The sequence below is a fragment of the Mauremys mutica genome, chromosome 9, assembly GCF_020497125.1.
Source record: "Mauremys mutica isolate MM-2020 ecotype Southern chromosome 9, ASM2049712v1, whole genome shotgun sequence".
In the NCBI taxonomy this organism is placed as follows: Eukaryota; Metazoa; Chordata; order Testudines; family Geoemydidae; genus Mauremys; species Mauremys mutica.
In genome coordinates, this window is record NC_059080.1 from 90,665,337 (window position 1) to 90,681,997 (window position 16,661).

At 41.1% G+C, this 16,661-nt stretch overlaps 1 protein-coding gene across 8 annotated transcripts in view; it reads left to right on the forward strand.

The window, feature by feature from the left end:
* The first annotated feature begins 5,218 nt into the window (after positions 1 to 5,218).
* The window catches only part of ECT2 (epithelial cell transforming 2), a 45,469-nt gene continuing 34,026 nt past the window's right edge, over positions 5,219 to 16,661 (forward strand). For 4 of the 8 annotated variants that reach the window (XM_045031251.1, XM_045031248.1, XM_045031254.1 and 1 more), the window contains exons 1-7: positions 9,404 to 9,535; positions 10,130 to 10,288; positions 11,331 to 11,410; positions 11,510 to 11,602; positions 12,675 to 12,857; positions 14,808 to 14,897; positions 16,050 to 16,157. In XM_045031251.1, the coding sequence (XP_044887186.1) occupies positions 9,451 to 9,535; positions 10,130 to 10,288; positions 11,331 to 11,410; positions 11,510 to 11,602; positions 12,675 to 12,857; positions 14,808 to 14,897; positions 16,050 to 16,157 (798 nt within the window). In that variant the 5' untranslated portion in view covers positions 9,404 to 9,450. Of the gene's footprint in view, positions 5,350 to 9,403; positions 9,536 to 10,129; positions 10,289 to 11,330; positions 11,411 to 11,509; positions 11,603 to 12,674; positions 12,858 to 14,807; positions 14,898 to 16,049; positions 16,158 to 16,661 lie in introns of those variants that run through there. The other 4 variants (XM_045031249.1, XM_045031255.1, XM_045031253.1 and 1 more) reach the window with 2 other exon arrangements.

Here is a 16,661-nt window from a genome sequence, read left to right on the forward strand (position 1 = left end):
AACCTTCGCAAGCCAATCAGAGGACGCGTAAAGAGGAAGTCTAGGCTTTTCCGTCCCCTTACATCTGTGTCCTTGCAATTGTTTTCGTTGCATCATGTTTCGGGCCTTATCTGAGCACAGAGACCTCTAGGGGACACTGTGATGCAGTGCACCACTCGCATCGCAATCCTATAGCCACATAGTGCACAGCCCGTAGGTGCACCGCACCGGGATCAGCCTGGAGTTATGTAATCCACCCCCGCAAATCATCAGTCTGCCCCCAACAAAGGGCTAATGGCAAAGTGCTGCACAGGTTGCATCTGATAGTAACCAAGTCTCCAGGACCTAACTTTACACGCAGCAGAAGCAGTCCCATTGAAGCCAAAGCCAGACACGTTATGCCTACGAACAGTCCCAATGGCTTCAATGGGATTTCCCAGAGGGGCAAAGCACCCTGGAGGGGAGCAATATTTTTACAAAATACACTGCAGTACATATGTAAAAAGATTGCAGCTAATGAAAACTACACTACACTTAAGGACCATGAACAATGTATTTTTCACCTCTTCCCCTCCCCCCACATTTAGAAGCTTAAAGTTGGGCAGTGACATCTTGTCAGTTACAATAAGGTCTGCTACAGGCCAGGGACTCACTGACTGACAGTAGGGCTGGGAAGGTATCCATATACTTGTATTTAATGTTACAGAGCCTGTAATACTAAAGCACCTATGTTGTGGCAGGAATGGAGGTGAAAGGAATGGAGATCAGAATCCACTGAGAGAAGCATGAGGTGCATTAGATCTGTCTTTGTCAAGTACCACTGAGTCAGGAAATGAGAACTGAAGGATGTATGTTGGAATCCATTATTGTGGGTCACAGTAAGGAGGTACTTTTAGGAAGGCGTGATTTTGACCTGAGGAAGGTAGTAAATGGCCATTTCAATCAGAGGAAGAGAAAAAAGCCTCAAGTGGAGACGATTTCTTAAAAAATGTGTGCTAGGGTTAAATTTGTACATACTGTAGTTTGGAATGGGCATGTTGAAAACCCAGGGAAGGAACTGTAGATTTGGGATGAAAATCTGTCCCCTTTTTAGTCAATGGCAAAACTTCCGTGACTTCAGTGGGGCCAGGAGTTTACCAAATGGCTACAGCACAAATTTTGCTTTCTACTTCAGCAGAATTTATCTCACGTACAATAAAAAAACCTTCCTAAACAAGTTTCTTCTTCCTCTTATCCTTTTCTTCCCTCATAAATTCAAAGTGGAGGCCACCTCATTGTTTCATGCCAAGTAACAGACATGACAATGTTCAGCCTGATCTGACTAACCTCCACATCACCAATGGTTACTCTATATTTGTGCTTGTTTATGGGACCATGTTAAACAAATTAAAGGGCTTGTTTCATATACACCCTGAATAAAATACACAAAAGAATGAGGACTCCCTTAATTTTAATATTTATTTTAAGATTAATTCATCAGATAAGAAAAGACATAGGAAACTAACACAATTTATGTAAAGCTCCTGAAAAGAGAAGCTTTCTAAAAGAAATGGACATGAGAAATTAGATTACTAGTTTATAAGAAATGAAAAGCTGATAGCTGATCCTGTCGTCATTGGAGTCAAAGATAAAAAACATCCATTAATTTCAGTGGGAGCAGGAGAAAATCCCTGAACTTTGTGAGGAAACGGGGTTTCAAGGACCACAACAATATTTATAATTGTATATTACATCACAAAAGCAGAATGTGTTTTCTAGAACTGTTTCCACATACAGTTTACTGAGCAAGTTGTATGTTAAAGAGCTATTGTATTAGGAAATGAGTCAGGGATACAGCAGCACATTAATACTGCTTTATTTAAAGAGAATCAGCAGTTCCATGGAGAATCTGTTTTTTTCCAGAAGTTCATAACTGGGTTGTAACAAATTGCTGTGGATTGAAAAACAAGCAGCAAGGTCTCAGCCTGGGAGGGATTCTTTTTTACAAATTAGCAAATTTTTCAGTCATTTCTAAAGTTGTACATATGCAAAATATATGGGACACATTCTCTGCTGGTGCAAACTGGCATGCACAGCTCTACCGATTTCAATAGAGTAGCACCAGTTTACAGGAGCAGAGAATTTTTCCAGCAATAAGAGTGAAAGCCAGCCTTTAAGCAACCACTCCAAGGTATTGCCAAGGTTTTTACAATTGTAAATGATCTGTAATAAGAATCATGTAATTCAGTGTCCATAAGGTACATGTATATATGCACAAAGGGCTGGACTCTACAAACACACACATTAAGTTATGCATATGTGGAAGTGCAGAATCTGGGGCAAAGTTCATAAGCAAGAGATTCTGCACTTTGCATTTTTCTATTTGTTGCTTCTAGTTTTTATGTTGAAATGCCAAACAGTAGTCACATACAATGGCCATATCATTCACCTTAGATCCAAGCCCAGAACTGATCCTCTGTGAAGGTATCTCCCAGTTAAATGGCAGAAATGGAGTCAGCTGTCTTTGTTGCAGGATTGCAAAGTTTCAGCTGCAAGTGACATTTTATTTGCTGAAAATCACAGTGAAAAGTATTTGTATTTCAATGGGTTCATTAATATAGAAGTATTTAAGTTATGGATTTCAAGTGTTTTAGAAACAATAAAATAATATAATTGTTGGTATCAAATCATTCTGATCTAATCTGTTATATGATTCCATTCAGTTTATCAAGCAAAATTCTTAGCCGCCTTTCTTAAATGATTACCTAAAGATGGGCCACTTTTTGTCAGTCCGCTGAATGGTGGTTTAATTCAGGTTCCATGGTAGTTTATCAATACAGCCTTGCAGTTTTTGATATGGTAACACTTGTTTTTCAAATATAATATCTGGCTAATATACACGTGCACTAACTGCTTTTCACATGCATAGAATGGGAAAAATTCACCACTTATGCCTTTAAAATAGAGATTAAGTGGTGCCTAAGCCTTGCTCTAGCTTTAGGCACAGGGGTGAATTTGATCCATTATGACTATATCTCTGCTTTCTTTACAAATTGGCCGAGTATTCTGTACAGCTGTTTTAAAGTTCTAAAGATTAGGCAGCAATTTTTAGACCAGGAAGTGGGTACAAGTCAAAGGTTCAAAATCGGGATTCCAGAAGTGGACATTAGCAGAGAACCCTGGACACTGCGAAAGTGTCTAAGGAGCCACTGGATGCCGCCCAGAGGAACTTTGCTGGATATGTGAAGTAACAAGGGACACGAATGTTAACAGGAAGTGTTTGGCGCCTTGCAGGATCTGGTTGAAAGGAATTGAGAATCAATGAGGTTTTACCTGATTCAGAACTGCAGGATCAGGTCTCAAGATGGTTTTGAGAGTATAAACAGTAACAAGCACTGCAATGCTTTTGATTTTTGATGAACAGCAGCACAAGTGTTGCAATTACTGTGTGAAATAAATGACTGGTTATTTTGAGTGCCAAAACTGAGACCATCTATCTAAGTAATCCCTATTTACATGGGACATATGCCTGCAAGCCCATACTTGCATGAGCAATCCCTACTATCACAAGCAGTGTCCCCTTTCCTTTGGCCCTTAGGATCTGACCCAAAGCCCACTGAAGTCAAAGGAAAGACTCACACTGACTTCAGTGGGCTTTGGATCAGGTCTTTAGTCCTCAAGAAATCTAGAGTAGTAAGAATCTCTAATATAAAAAGGATGAAAACTATCAAAATGTTTAATTTTGGCATATAATAATTAGGACATCAGTCAGATTCCTTTTAAATTGACAGTCAGAATTTACTAAATTGGGCCTTTCATAAGATGATGAGTACATACAAAAATATTCCTTTCCAGATCACAAAGGTTTAATATTAGAGACAAATAAAAAGAGGAAAGCATTAGATTTGGTTAGTTTTATATCAGTTTTAATACAGTTGAGTCAGCTGACTCTCACCTGAGCCATTCACATTAATCAACTCATCTTTCCTTCTTTTTATTTAATTTGATTATTCAGAAGCTCCTCTTCATCAAAATCATAAAATACCTTTTAACATCCCTAAGGCAAAGCTTATTAAATGTTATTAACGTGTCAGTATTTTTGGTGCCCAAAGTAATTATTTATAATTATTTTTATCATGCCCAAAGGTGGCGTAGGTGGTTTACTGAACAATTAGACAAACAGGATCTTTGGCTTAAAGAGACAGATTTAAATATGATGTGACTAATGTGCTAACAAAAAGGTAGGAAGGAAATGGGGTGAGAAGGGCGAGCTAGCAGTAGGATTATGTAATTCTGTTTAAGAACATGCAGACCTGCATGGTCAATGACACATTGCTTTTCTTGTTATTACTATTAAGGTGACATTTCTAGGGAGCATTTTAGAAGAAGTACCGCCTCAGGAGACATGCGGAAAGGTGGCTCCAGTTTGCCAGCTCGGGAAGCTTAACTGAGAGCTCACTGAGACTACAAATACTAATGAATCGAAGTTGTTTTCCTTCTAGCTGGGCTGAGCTTGATACATCTGGGAAAATACGTATTTTACCATAAATCTTAAATGGCTACAAAACAGAGTCAGTAAAAAGTATCAGAGGGGCAGGCGCGTTATAGTTTTTGTGGATACAGTATGAGGAGTCCGGTGGCACCTTAAAGACTAACAGATTTATTTGAGCGTAAGCTCTCATGGGTAAAAACTCCATGCAGCGGCGGCCGGGAGCCCCAGGCCCTTTAAATCACCACCAGAGCCCTGGGCTGCCACTGTTACCCCAGGGCTCTGGCAGCGGGGCTCTGGTGACTATTTAAACGGCCCCGGGCTCCAGCCACCACCCCCGCAGCGGAGCCCCAGGCCCTTTAATCACTGCTGGACCCCCCGGGCTGCGGCTGTTACCTCAGGGCTCCGGCAGTGGGGCTCTGGCAGCGATTTAAAGGGCCCCCGGCTCCAGCCGCTGCTTTAAATCGCTGGCCTGGGGAAGCTGCCCCCTGCCGCTGTGGTTGGCTGTGTACCGGCTCGTGCCGGAACGTACCCGCTTCCTGTCACCTCTGACACCGCTGTGACTAAGCGGGGTGCCAGGACCTGCAGGGCTCGGCAGCGGCCGCGGCCACGGCCGCGTGGGGGGCAGCAGCAGCAGCGCCGGGCCCATTGCAGAGCTGGGCCCAGTGGCCGGTAGCTGCGGTGGCGATGGGCGGTGCCGAGCAGAGGTCTGGGGAGCAGGGAGGGGCTCCTAAGACACCGGCCTTGAGAGCAGCCTTGTCCCGCTGCGCAACCCGCCGAGTCCCCCTTGCGGCCCTTCAGGCGCGAGGCCAGGCAACTGCAGCTACATCCGGGTCTCGGTCTCTCTCTCTGTCTTGCCGTTGGACTCATTTGAAAACCGCCAACAGCCAATCAGAACCCAGGTGAGCTCAGTCCCTGTAACCTGTTTGGGCGAGAGGCCTGCAGAATGCCTCCCTTTCATTCACACACCTAGGGATGAGGGAATCCCGGTCAACCAATGGGAGATCGCTTTGCAACGAGCTTCAGGGGCAACACCCAATGACCGAAGCCAGGACAAGCCCTTTTCAAAGAGCGAAGGGAGGGAGGGCGGGACCTCGTGATGCCAATCCCGCGCAGGGCTAATGGGAAACCAGCTTTCATAGGGACGCCTGCGCCGGCGCCGCCTGGCAACCAATGGGCGGCTCGCTTACAGCGGCGGCTCGCTTTTTGAATTGGGGTCGGCGGCGGCTGCTCATGGTGCTGGAGAGAGTGTGCCGGTTGCGGGTTTGTCGGTGAGGAGCGGGCCGGGCGGTGCGAGCGGAGAAGGAAGCGGGGGCTACGGCGCGGTGGGGCCGGGCCGGGCGAGGGCCGCGCAGTGCACAGCCTGCTCCCGCCGGCCCCTGTCCCCTGCGCTCTCGGCGCCGGCCCTGGCGAGCGGGTTTTGGTCGTTCGTTACCGCCCTTCCGAGCGAGTAACTCCCAGGGGCAAGTAACGGGACGCGATCGGCTTTCGCCACGCGCCCTGAGCGCAGCCCCTGGCGGGCGCTGCACCTGCGGGCAGGAGGAGGCTGTACAGCGCCACCCTGAAACAGAGCTCCTCTGCCCGCCAGCGCTCCGGGAAAGCGCCCCGCCAGCGGGGACACTGCCCGGTGCCCTGGGAGCTACAGAAAGTGCTGCCCAATACCCCGCATTAAGACCGTTTGGGGGAGCACCTTTGTTACAGTAACAGGAAGTGTCCTTTTTAACAAGAGTAATTGTTGTGGGGTGGGCGGAGTGTGTGTGTGTGTGTGTCTATATATATCAACAATTTTCTGCATGTGGGCAGCTTTATTTTTCTTGTAACTTGTTAAATAAACACTCCTGTTATCTTTTGCCCAGTATTTCAGGGCTGTTTTAAAACATAAAATGAGACTTGTTTTTATAAATGACTGCAAAAATTATACTGAAAAGAGAGCTCTTTAAAATGGGGATGCACAGTGTGTAGCTTTTTATTAAGCGGACAAAGACCCTGCTACTTGTATTGGCATGCATTTTTGAATGTTTACACTTGTATGCATGTTATAGGACTCCATGTGACCATTAATGGCAGGTTGCCGCGCCCCCTCCCCCATTGTTTTAAATACTGCTTTAATAGACTTTTGTTCTGCATTTCTAACTCAAGAGCATCACATCCTCCTCTTTTACTTGATATTTTGTTTAACTTGTGTAATTCTTGCCTACCATACTGTGGTATGTCTGGGGAACTTAATGTTTGTAAAATATTTAGGACCTCTGTGCAAGAATAGGGTCCTTCTGAACTGTGGAGGGCATCCCTTCTCCTGGCTATTTACAAGAACTATAGTAAAGAGCAGAATTATCAGACACATAGATAAACGTGATTTGTTGGGGAAAAGTCAACAGGGCTTTTGTAAAGGGAAGTCAGGCCTCAGTCTATTTGTGTTCTTTGTGGGTGTTAACAAGCATGTGGATAAGGGTGGTCCGGTTCTTCAAGTGTATTTGGATTTTCAGAAAGCTTTTGACAGTCCCTCATCAAAGGCTTTTAAGCAAACTAGGTAGCTATGGGATAACAGAGAAGGCCCTCTCATGGATCAGTAACTGTCTAAAAGATAGGAAACAAAGGGTAGGAATAAATGGTCAGATTTCACAATGAAGAGTGGCGAACAGTGAGGTTTTCCAGAGATCTGTGCTGGTATCTGTGCCATTCAGTATATTCACTAATGATCTGGAAAAGGGAGTGAACAGTAAATTGGTAAAGTTGCAGATAAGTAAGTCCAAGGCTGATTCTGAAGAGTTGCAGGGGGATCTCTCAAAACTGGGTGACTGGACAACAAAATGGCAGATGACATTCAACACTGATACATTCAGAATAATGCTTGTTGGAAAAAATAATCCCAACGACCCATATATAATGGTGGGGTCTGAATTTACCTGTTACCATTCAAGAAAGAGATCTTGGAGTCATTGTGGATTATTCCCTGAAAACTTTTGCTCAGTGCACAGTAGTTGTCAAAAAGGCTAAGAGAATGTTGGGCACTATTAAGAAAGGGATAGAAAATGAGACAAATATTATAATGCCACTATATAAATCTATGTTGCTCCCACACCTTGAATGCTGTGTTCCGTTTTGGTCACCCCATCTCAAAATTGATATAATGGAAGTGGAAAAGGTTCAGAGAAGGGGTAACAAAGATGATCACAGGTATGGAATGGCTTCCCTATGAGGAGAGACTAAAAGGATTATGAGTGTCAATCTTGGAAAAGAGACTACTGGGGGTAGAGATATGATAGAGGGCTATAAAATTGTGACCGGTGGGGGAAAACGTGAATAGAGAAGTGTTATTTACTCTTTCCCACAATACAAAAATCAGGGGTCACCCAATGATATTAATAGGCAGCAGGTTTAATACAGAGAAAGGGAGATACTTTTTCAGACAATGCACAGTTAACCTTTGGAACTCATTGCCATGAGATGCTGTGATGACCAAAAGTATAACTGAGTTCAAAAAAGAACTAGATGGGCTAATGGAGGATAGGTCCATCAATAGCTATTAGCCAAGATGGTCAGAGATGCAACCCCAGGCCCTAAACCTCTGACTGTCAGAAGCTGGGAGGGGAAGACTGGTTGATCACTCCAACTGTCCTGTTCTGTACTTGGCTCCCTGAAGCTCTGTTACTGGCTGCTGTCAGAGATAGGATACTGGGCTAGATCCATTGGTCTGACCCAGTATGGCAGTTCTTTACCCTAAAGGCTTGTCTGCACATACAGTGCCAGACCAGTGCATCAGCACCAGTCTTTAGTAAAGACACTCCTACACCAATGGGAGAACTCTCCCACCTGTGTAGTTAATCCACCTCCCCGAGAGGTCATAGGTATGTTGGTGAGAGAAGCTCTCTCATTGACTTAGCACTATCTACATGTGGAGTTAGGTCGGTATAAGTGCATTACTTGAGGGTGTGGCGTTTTTCACTCCCTTGAGTGATGTAGTTATACAGACTATAGGTCTGTAGGGTAGACCTGGCCTATGTCAGTATATAATGCAAGATCAACCTTGTTGTCTGTAAAATAATGTTGGTCTTTGTTACTTAATTAATTAGGCATTGCACTCCTAGCCCAGATGCCACATTCCTGGAATTTCTGTGTCCTCTCCCCCCATGCAGTGTTTTAACTTGACTTCAAAGACGACTATTTTAAAAGGGCATTGTATTTTACAAGTTTTGTTTGTGTTTTAAGAAAAAACATCAGTTCACATTGTAAGCAAAAATATTTATCCCTTTTGAGCACAGTGAATTGTAAGGTTATCCATGTTGCAGATGTCTTTCTTTAAAATAATAAAAGCGTAGTACATTTGGGAGCATAAGGAAGAGAGATATCTGCAAAAAGTATACTTAGCACTTTCTCCTTGATTTTATATAGTACCTATACCATGGTATCTTAAACTTTTTTCATACTGTTTCACGTTCCCTCAAACCACTGTTCAAATACTTTAAGCAGCATGATGGATCACAGAAATTACATATTTCCAAACCTACTTACAAAAACATGGTTCTTCCTAGTCAGAAAAATCCTGGCCAACTGAATTGATGCTTCAGGTAAGTGGACCTGGCTCTCTAGTCAATTCCTTAGTCTGGTGGGAGTTTGAAGGGACCTGAGACAGGGATAGCTCCTTTTCTGAAATTCACAATTGTTCAAGTAGCTTCTCAGAAGATGGAGAAACATTGTGCGGACAAGGAGTCAAAGGATCCCTTAGTGTGGGACAGTGAACTCTGTGAATGGGTACTAATGTTCAACAGTCTACTCTGTACTGTTTTCACAGGATGAAAGTTTACTATCTAGCACTGGGAAACTTATGTTGCAGCTTTGCCTGTTGGCATCTTGCAAATTCACTGATTCCACACCCCCATGTCAGATAACTGAAGAATTTATATTTAAATGCTGCACTGAGTACTTTATTAGTACTTTTTTATAATACTTTATAATTCTGTATGTAGATAATGCACTTGATGCCTCCATGAGGCTTTCCGGTGATGGCAAGGAACCCTTTTTCTCTGTCTGTGATAAGGACTGCATCACAGAAATTGCCCAGCAAGACAGGCCTGAGGAACTCCAACAGTAAGCTAGACAAATCTGGTCAAAGCTTGTGGGAAATCTGAGGTCTAGTGGGTTGGCCTGTTACCAAGATCTTCTTTCTTCAAACTTTCACCTTTGGAAAATGTATGCAAAGCCATCTCTTTTTAGTGTGAACTTCTCTGAAATTAAATGCAAATAACACGGTTAATCCAGCTTCCTGAACCTCTTTCAGATCATGTTTAACAAAATTCCTATCTGGAGTAAGCAAGCAATTTCTTGAGATCCTGGATCAAAATAAATCCTTAAACCTGACACTTTTTTTTTAAAGGGAACACTGGGCTTTTTACTCCCATATCCCTAGCTATCAAAATGCTCTGTCTTCATGTAGTTTTCCTCAAAAATAGACTACGGTGAATTACCTGTAAAAACTATTTCTGTGATTGTTTGTATAAACTCTGTGACTCTTAAAACAGTTCTAGGCTCAGAGGATACTACTCATATAAGTGGGATTTGTTAGTAGTTTTAATATTTAGAAGTCTAAAACTAACTTATCTACCTTTCCACAGGACTTTTTACAGACTATTTTTTTAATATGTACTCTTCAGATTAATCGTATTTTGGGTACTTATTTTGCAGCTGCTGAAGAGAAAAACACAGACTTGATCATGACTGACAGCAGTATGCTAGTGACTGACACCGGAAGGAGTCTTTTGGGAGATTCTTCTGTTCTTGATTCAAAAATTATAGAAACTTCCAAGGAGAATATATTTATTGGATTGGTTTCAGATGTTGAAGGTAACAGGAAAAGCCTTTTTCAATACTGTCACATTTGTTTGAATATTGTTTCTTGGAAGACAAAATGCCTGGTTAAATTCATGCCACTACTTTAACTTTTTGTGAATTCACCAAACTATAGTAAATTTTCTTGCTACTGAGGCTGTTGACCTAAACTAGACAGTATAGGTTCAAAAAAACCCCCCAGAAAACCCCCAATCCTTTGTTAATCAAAGGAATGATGTATTTTGTCCTTTGATTACAGGCCTGTCTGTTCAGTACCCATCTGTTGCTAAAAAGTGTCAGTCATAGAATCATAGAAATGTAGGACTAGAAGGGACCTCAGTAGTTCATCTCGTCCGATACCCTGCACTGAGACAGGACTAAGTATTATCTAGACTAGACCATCCCTGACAGGTGTTTATCAGTGGTCACCTTTGATGGGAAAGGTTGAGTAAACTAGTGTTGCACATGCTATTAATTGTTCACAGATGTGCATTTGTATGTCCCAAATTCGTTAGGTTATCTTTGTGGCATGGCTGCAACTTTGTCTATAGGCAAGAAGTAATAGGCTTAATCTGTAGCAAAGGAGATTTAAATAGGATGTGTTTGTTTTTTGGTAATATCTAAAATGTAGGGATGATAGTTAAGCACTAGAATAGGCTTCCAGGGGAGGCTGTGGAATCCCTGTCATTGGAGGGTTTTAAGAACAGGTTAGACAAACACTTGTCAGTGATGGTCTAGGTTTACTTAATCCTGCCGCAGCATGTAGGGCTGAACTAGATGACCTCTTGAGGTTCCTTCCAAACCTACATTTCTGTGACTGATGCACTGTGTAATCCATCAGCTGCAAGCTTGTCTTAAAGAAGAAGCTTGTTGAGGCAGCATCCAGTCTTCAGAGTTGAAATATTCTTTGTAAATAATACTTTTTTGAGAGAGGACTATGGATCTTGGCAAGATACCAGTGTAGTTAGCATGTTTCCCTACATTATGGCTTTGTTTAACATTAGGATTAGATTTTTCTATTGGTTATGAATATTGCAATTTTTTCCCCCCTGAACAGAGGAAATGCCTCAGATTGAAACCAGAGTGGTTTTAGTTCAGGAAGCTGGGAAACACGAGGAACTCTTGAAAGCCTTGGAGGTATGTGGCTTGAACATAAAGCAGTCATCATAATGACATTGTTTTGACAAACTTCATGTAAGTAATGTAATCTCATACCAAAGTTCTCCTCTTCCACAGACCGTTAAGATAATGGAAGTCCCAGTTATAAAGATAAAGGAAACTAGTCCTGGTAAATCGGAAGAAAAACTAATAAAAAGTATAATTCATATGGTATGTCAGGCATCTATGATTGCATGCAGCATGTTGCACTTCACTGGGACTGGAGTGCACAAACACTTAACCTTCATGATTTCTGATATTTGGGTGTGATTGAAGGCACAATAAACAATGTTCCCTATGGTATAGTTTGAAGCTAGTTGAGTAGAAACTTGTATCAAATTTGAAACCGTGCAATTTGCTTAAATGTCTGTCCTGAATCCCTGGACTAACATATTTGGTGTATTTAATGTGTTCCGTACTTGCATATGGAACTCTCAGATATATGTAATGCCAAATGCACGCTTCTGTGCCATATGCACACTTAGACTTTTGTAAGTTTCTGCTATGAACTAGCTTCATAATCAGTTAAATGGCTTTCCTGATTCAACAGTGAAAGCTGCAATTTAAGATTGTTGCATGAACAATTCTGTAAGGATTGTTGTTTTCTTAATGTGAAGGATTCTAGAAAATGGAGTTTGGACCTAAAGCCTCCAGATTCAGAGCAGCCTGTAGTTAAACCTTCTGAAATATAAAGTCTAATTTCATGCAGCATGAAACATTTCTTTATGGAATCTCTTGGTCTGCAGTTACAACTTTAAATTGCTATTTTTAGTGACACATACATTAGTCCAAAATACATAACTACATTCAGATGCCCTGAAGGAAAAGATACAATTGTTGTTGTACAACAGAAAACTGAATCCAATTGAGTTAATGTAACAAGATGTTATTTGATCTTATACTCTTCTTATATTGTCAGTGTGACCCACAAAGACTGAGGAAATACCCTAAAGAGAGGTAAAACAAATACTTTGGACTCTTAAACAATTCCTTAAGTTCAGAATCTAAAATCATTTTAGAAACCTAGATCATCACAAGTTCAGTGCTAGAAATACAAAAATCACCTCTTTGTATATCATTAAAAAGAATATGTAACTTTTTGGAACACTGGTGAAAGCTGTAAAGTTGTCTTTGATACTAAATTTCTTTAACACTTCAAGATAAAAATCTAAGAATGACATACGTAGTAAATGAATGTTGCATGAATGACACTTTAATTTTTTCACACAATATTAAAATAAAGGAAATTAAAGTGCCCTATATAAAGATGGAATCGGTGGAAGAGTTTGGGGATTCTGAGTCTCCAGAATTTGAGACAGTCTTCGTTGTAGCAGACTTTCAAGATTCCATCTTGGAGAACTTGTGCAAGTTTGATTGTCGTGTTCTTGGACCTCCAATAGTACTTCATTGTGCTCAAAAAGGAGAGGTAAGTATTCAGGTGAAAGCAAATGACCTTTTCTTTTACTTTTTTATTTTTAGATGGACATTTACATGTGTTGTCAATAATACTAACATAAGGAGTGTGACTACATTCTTCCTGTGGTAGACATTTCATTTAAATTGCAATATAACTTTCCTTATTTACATAGATGAAGATCTTGTATTGTGATGGCATAGCTATTCTGAATCTCTAAATTCTTCTGAACTGGGGGAATTGCTGAAAGCTGTATCAGTCTCTCTCAGTGCAGAATTCTGGTCATTCACATGTCAGTGTTTCACCACACACTCAAATGGCCTTTATTAAAAAAAAAAAAATAGTAAGCACCCCTGGCTCTAATTAATTTGACATGGGATTTGTTGTTGCTCAGCACTTCTGAAAAGTAGGCCATAAATGCAGTGTGAGTGGCCTGCAGTTACCAAGCCAATGTGCAGAAGTAGCTCAAGCCTGTCAGTTATGTTCACAAATTACACCTCTACCTCAATATAACGCTGACCTCAGGAGCCAAAAAATCTTACCATGTTATAGGTGAAACCGCGTTATATCGAACTTGCTATGTTGCACCGGAGTGTGCAGCTCCCCCTCCCCCCCGCCCCCGAGCACTGCTTTACCACGTTATATCTGAATTTGTGTTATATCAGGTCACATTATATTGGGGTAGAAGTGTACTTCTCTTCCCCACCCCATGGGCTACTTTTTCCAGCATTTCTCTGGAAAGATATTAGACCTGGTCTATACTTGGTTTGGTTAGTGGTGTGAAGTTTTTAATGAAAATAGTCACCCCAGTAAAAGTCCTGGTGTAGATGCAGTTAAGCTGGTATAAAAGTGCCTTATACCATATAGTTTATTCCTTTTCATGTACAGGAATAGGTATACTTAAACTGGCATAAGAGATGCTTATAAGTGAATCCACACTAGAGGGATTGTACTGCTTTAACTATACCAGTGCATTATTACTTGTAGCACCTAGAATGGTTAAAGCAGTATAACTTTCTAGTGTAGACAAGGCATTAATGTAATGTATAGTGTGTGGTGTGTATGAGTTTTTTGTTTTTGTTTAAGTATGTTGCTTCCTTTTCTTTTTTAACACTTTCAAGAGTCTTGGCAACAACATGAACCCCTTCCTCTTATACTGCTATTTGCAGGTTATTCTGAGAAAGGGAAAGCTACTAGGAATTAATGTCCTGAGGAGTCCAGTTGAATTAACTCTAAATAACTTTGTATTTATTTAAAAAAAAAAAAAAATCTGCTAGTAGTGATGCCTATGTTAAGTACCATTTGAACCACCCAAGAATGAGTATCCGGCATAGATGGAAAGTATTTTACAATCGTGTTCTAATCGCCTCTAAACGTCTGATGTTGACTAAAGAATATTCAAAGTAGGATTTCTGACAGACAGAAGAAGTGCACAAATACTACTTTGTACCAGGAAGAGGTTTAAGGAAATACAGATGCTAATTACTAACACTTACTTGAAATTAATAAACTATCTGAAATGCTTCTCTGCATTGGAATGCTGCACTGAGTGAGTAAAGACCGCTTTAGTGCCAGGGACTTCTGTTCAACATGGTTGCTATATGGTGCAGAAGAAGATACCAACAGTTGGGGGGTAATAATGCTCTGTTGCAGCACAATAGTGTATAATATGATCTTATAGGAAACATAGGGACACCTATGATAAAGTTACAGTTGTAACTAGTTTACAGCACTGTTTTAGCACAGGATACAGAGATACTTCAATCATTTCACCAAAATACTGGCAGTTCCTATTTCAAGACATACCAGAAAACAGTGAGTCTTGTTAATTGGTATCCAGTTGGTATCAGTGCATTTTAACAAAGTTAAAATCCTGTAGAGCTACTGTCTACGTTTTTTGTTTAACTTTTTTTAAATAGCTTGTGGTTCTGACTACTCTAATTAATCATTATCTGATTTCAGCCTCTACCTTTCTCATGTCGTCCATTGTACTGTGCAAGTATGTTGAATCTGGTGCTGTGCTTTACAGGATTCAGGAAGAAAGAAGAACTAGTAAGATTTTGTCTTACACCCATGTCCCCTCCCCTTTCTTGAACTGATTAATCTACATGTAACTATGTTCAAGGTAGTTTTCTGTTACATCACCCCTAGTGTACAATGTACATTTTAGTCACTAACAGTGACTAAAGCTTGTATTCTTGAGTATAGATTTAGGATTCTAAGGTCTACTCAAGAGACTCTCCTGCTCCTGTTGAAGACAGTGGGACTCTCTGACTTGCATGGGAGCAGGATTGAACCCTTAGGCAGCATCGAGTTGATCACCTAAGAATTTGACCTGTCACTTGTGTTGGATCATGTACATGCTCTTGAGTGCACTCAAATAAAACTTGGATATCCTGTTCAGAGCATTTAGAGTGTCACTACCATGTACCGTAATCTTGTCAGAACTACAGCTAAGCAGCATCGTTCCTGATCAGTAGTCAAATGGGAAACTTTGATATTACAAGAAGTAACTGATAGTTCACTTGGTGTCTTGCTATCATATAAGCCACTACTAAATCAGTGTTCTGGCATATCATCAAGGCAAACCGTACTGCTGGAGATGCTGGCAACTGCGTGAAGCACAGAGCCAAGACCATCTTCCAAGAGCTAGGAGTTAACTCTGATGTCCTGCCAGACTCAAATTGAGCAGTCCATTCATTTGTTCTAAACTCCTGGGGTGTCCCCCGGCCCCTTCCCCCCAGCCAAGTATGTTAGCCTTCATTTCTATGTTTTAATAGCCCAGAATCCAAAGACAGAAGTGGCAGCATGACAATGGGCCGTGATATGTTGGGAGTCATCTCGTTTGGTGGCTTTATGGGCTGCTAGGTAAACTTTGACTTTGATGGGGTGAGATGATTGTGAAGCATTATGAACTGCTAACTGTATAGCTGTGAAAACAGCAATGGTGGCTTGGATGTTTCCTTAAAATACATTTGATATAAGTTAAATACTTCTAAGGCAGGTAGCATTTATGGCTTGCCAATCATGTCTCATTTTAAAAATGACTCCACCAGTACAGGTTAAATGAACATGTAAGCTTTGCTTTAAGTTTAGTTCTGCTGTAACTTGTATGGTATATAACTCTTGTCTTTGTCCCTTCTTTAACAGCTGTAAGTTTCAAAAAGTGTATGAGTCTCTTATTTCCTGACTCTTGCTCTTCAGGTTAAGCTGGTGACCTTGGTTCATCATATGGGTGGAATTATTCGAAGGGACTTCAGTTCAAAAGTTACACATCTGGTGGCTAATTCTACGCAAGGAGACAAATTCAGAGTACGTGAGTTTGCACTTCAAAAAGGCTCTCAATGTAGATTGACCCCTTCAAATCAGACCTTCTATTTTAACTTGGAGTAGATGCACTTTTGTAATGAAGAAAATGGGCTAAGTACAAAGGATTAAAGATTTCAGAATATCTTTACCTCTGTGATGTCAAGCTTTTAAAAACAACGGGTGGTAATTGTTTAGCTGTTAGAATCAAGAAACAGCCTGTTTTTAAAAAAACCTTTTGTCTAAAGACAGGTTTCAGAGTAGCAGCCGTGTTAGTCTGTATCCGCAAAAAGAACAGGAGTACTTGTGGCACCTTAAAGACTAACAAATTTATTGTAGCATGAGCTTTCGTGAGCTACAGCTCACTTCTTCAGATACATCTGAAGAAGTGAGCTGTAGCTCACGAAAGCTCATGCTACAATAAATTTGTTAGTCTTTAAGGTGCCACAAGTACTCCTGTTCTTTTGTCTAAAGGCTTTTGTTACAGACAAATACAACCTCTGAAAATAA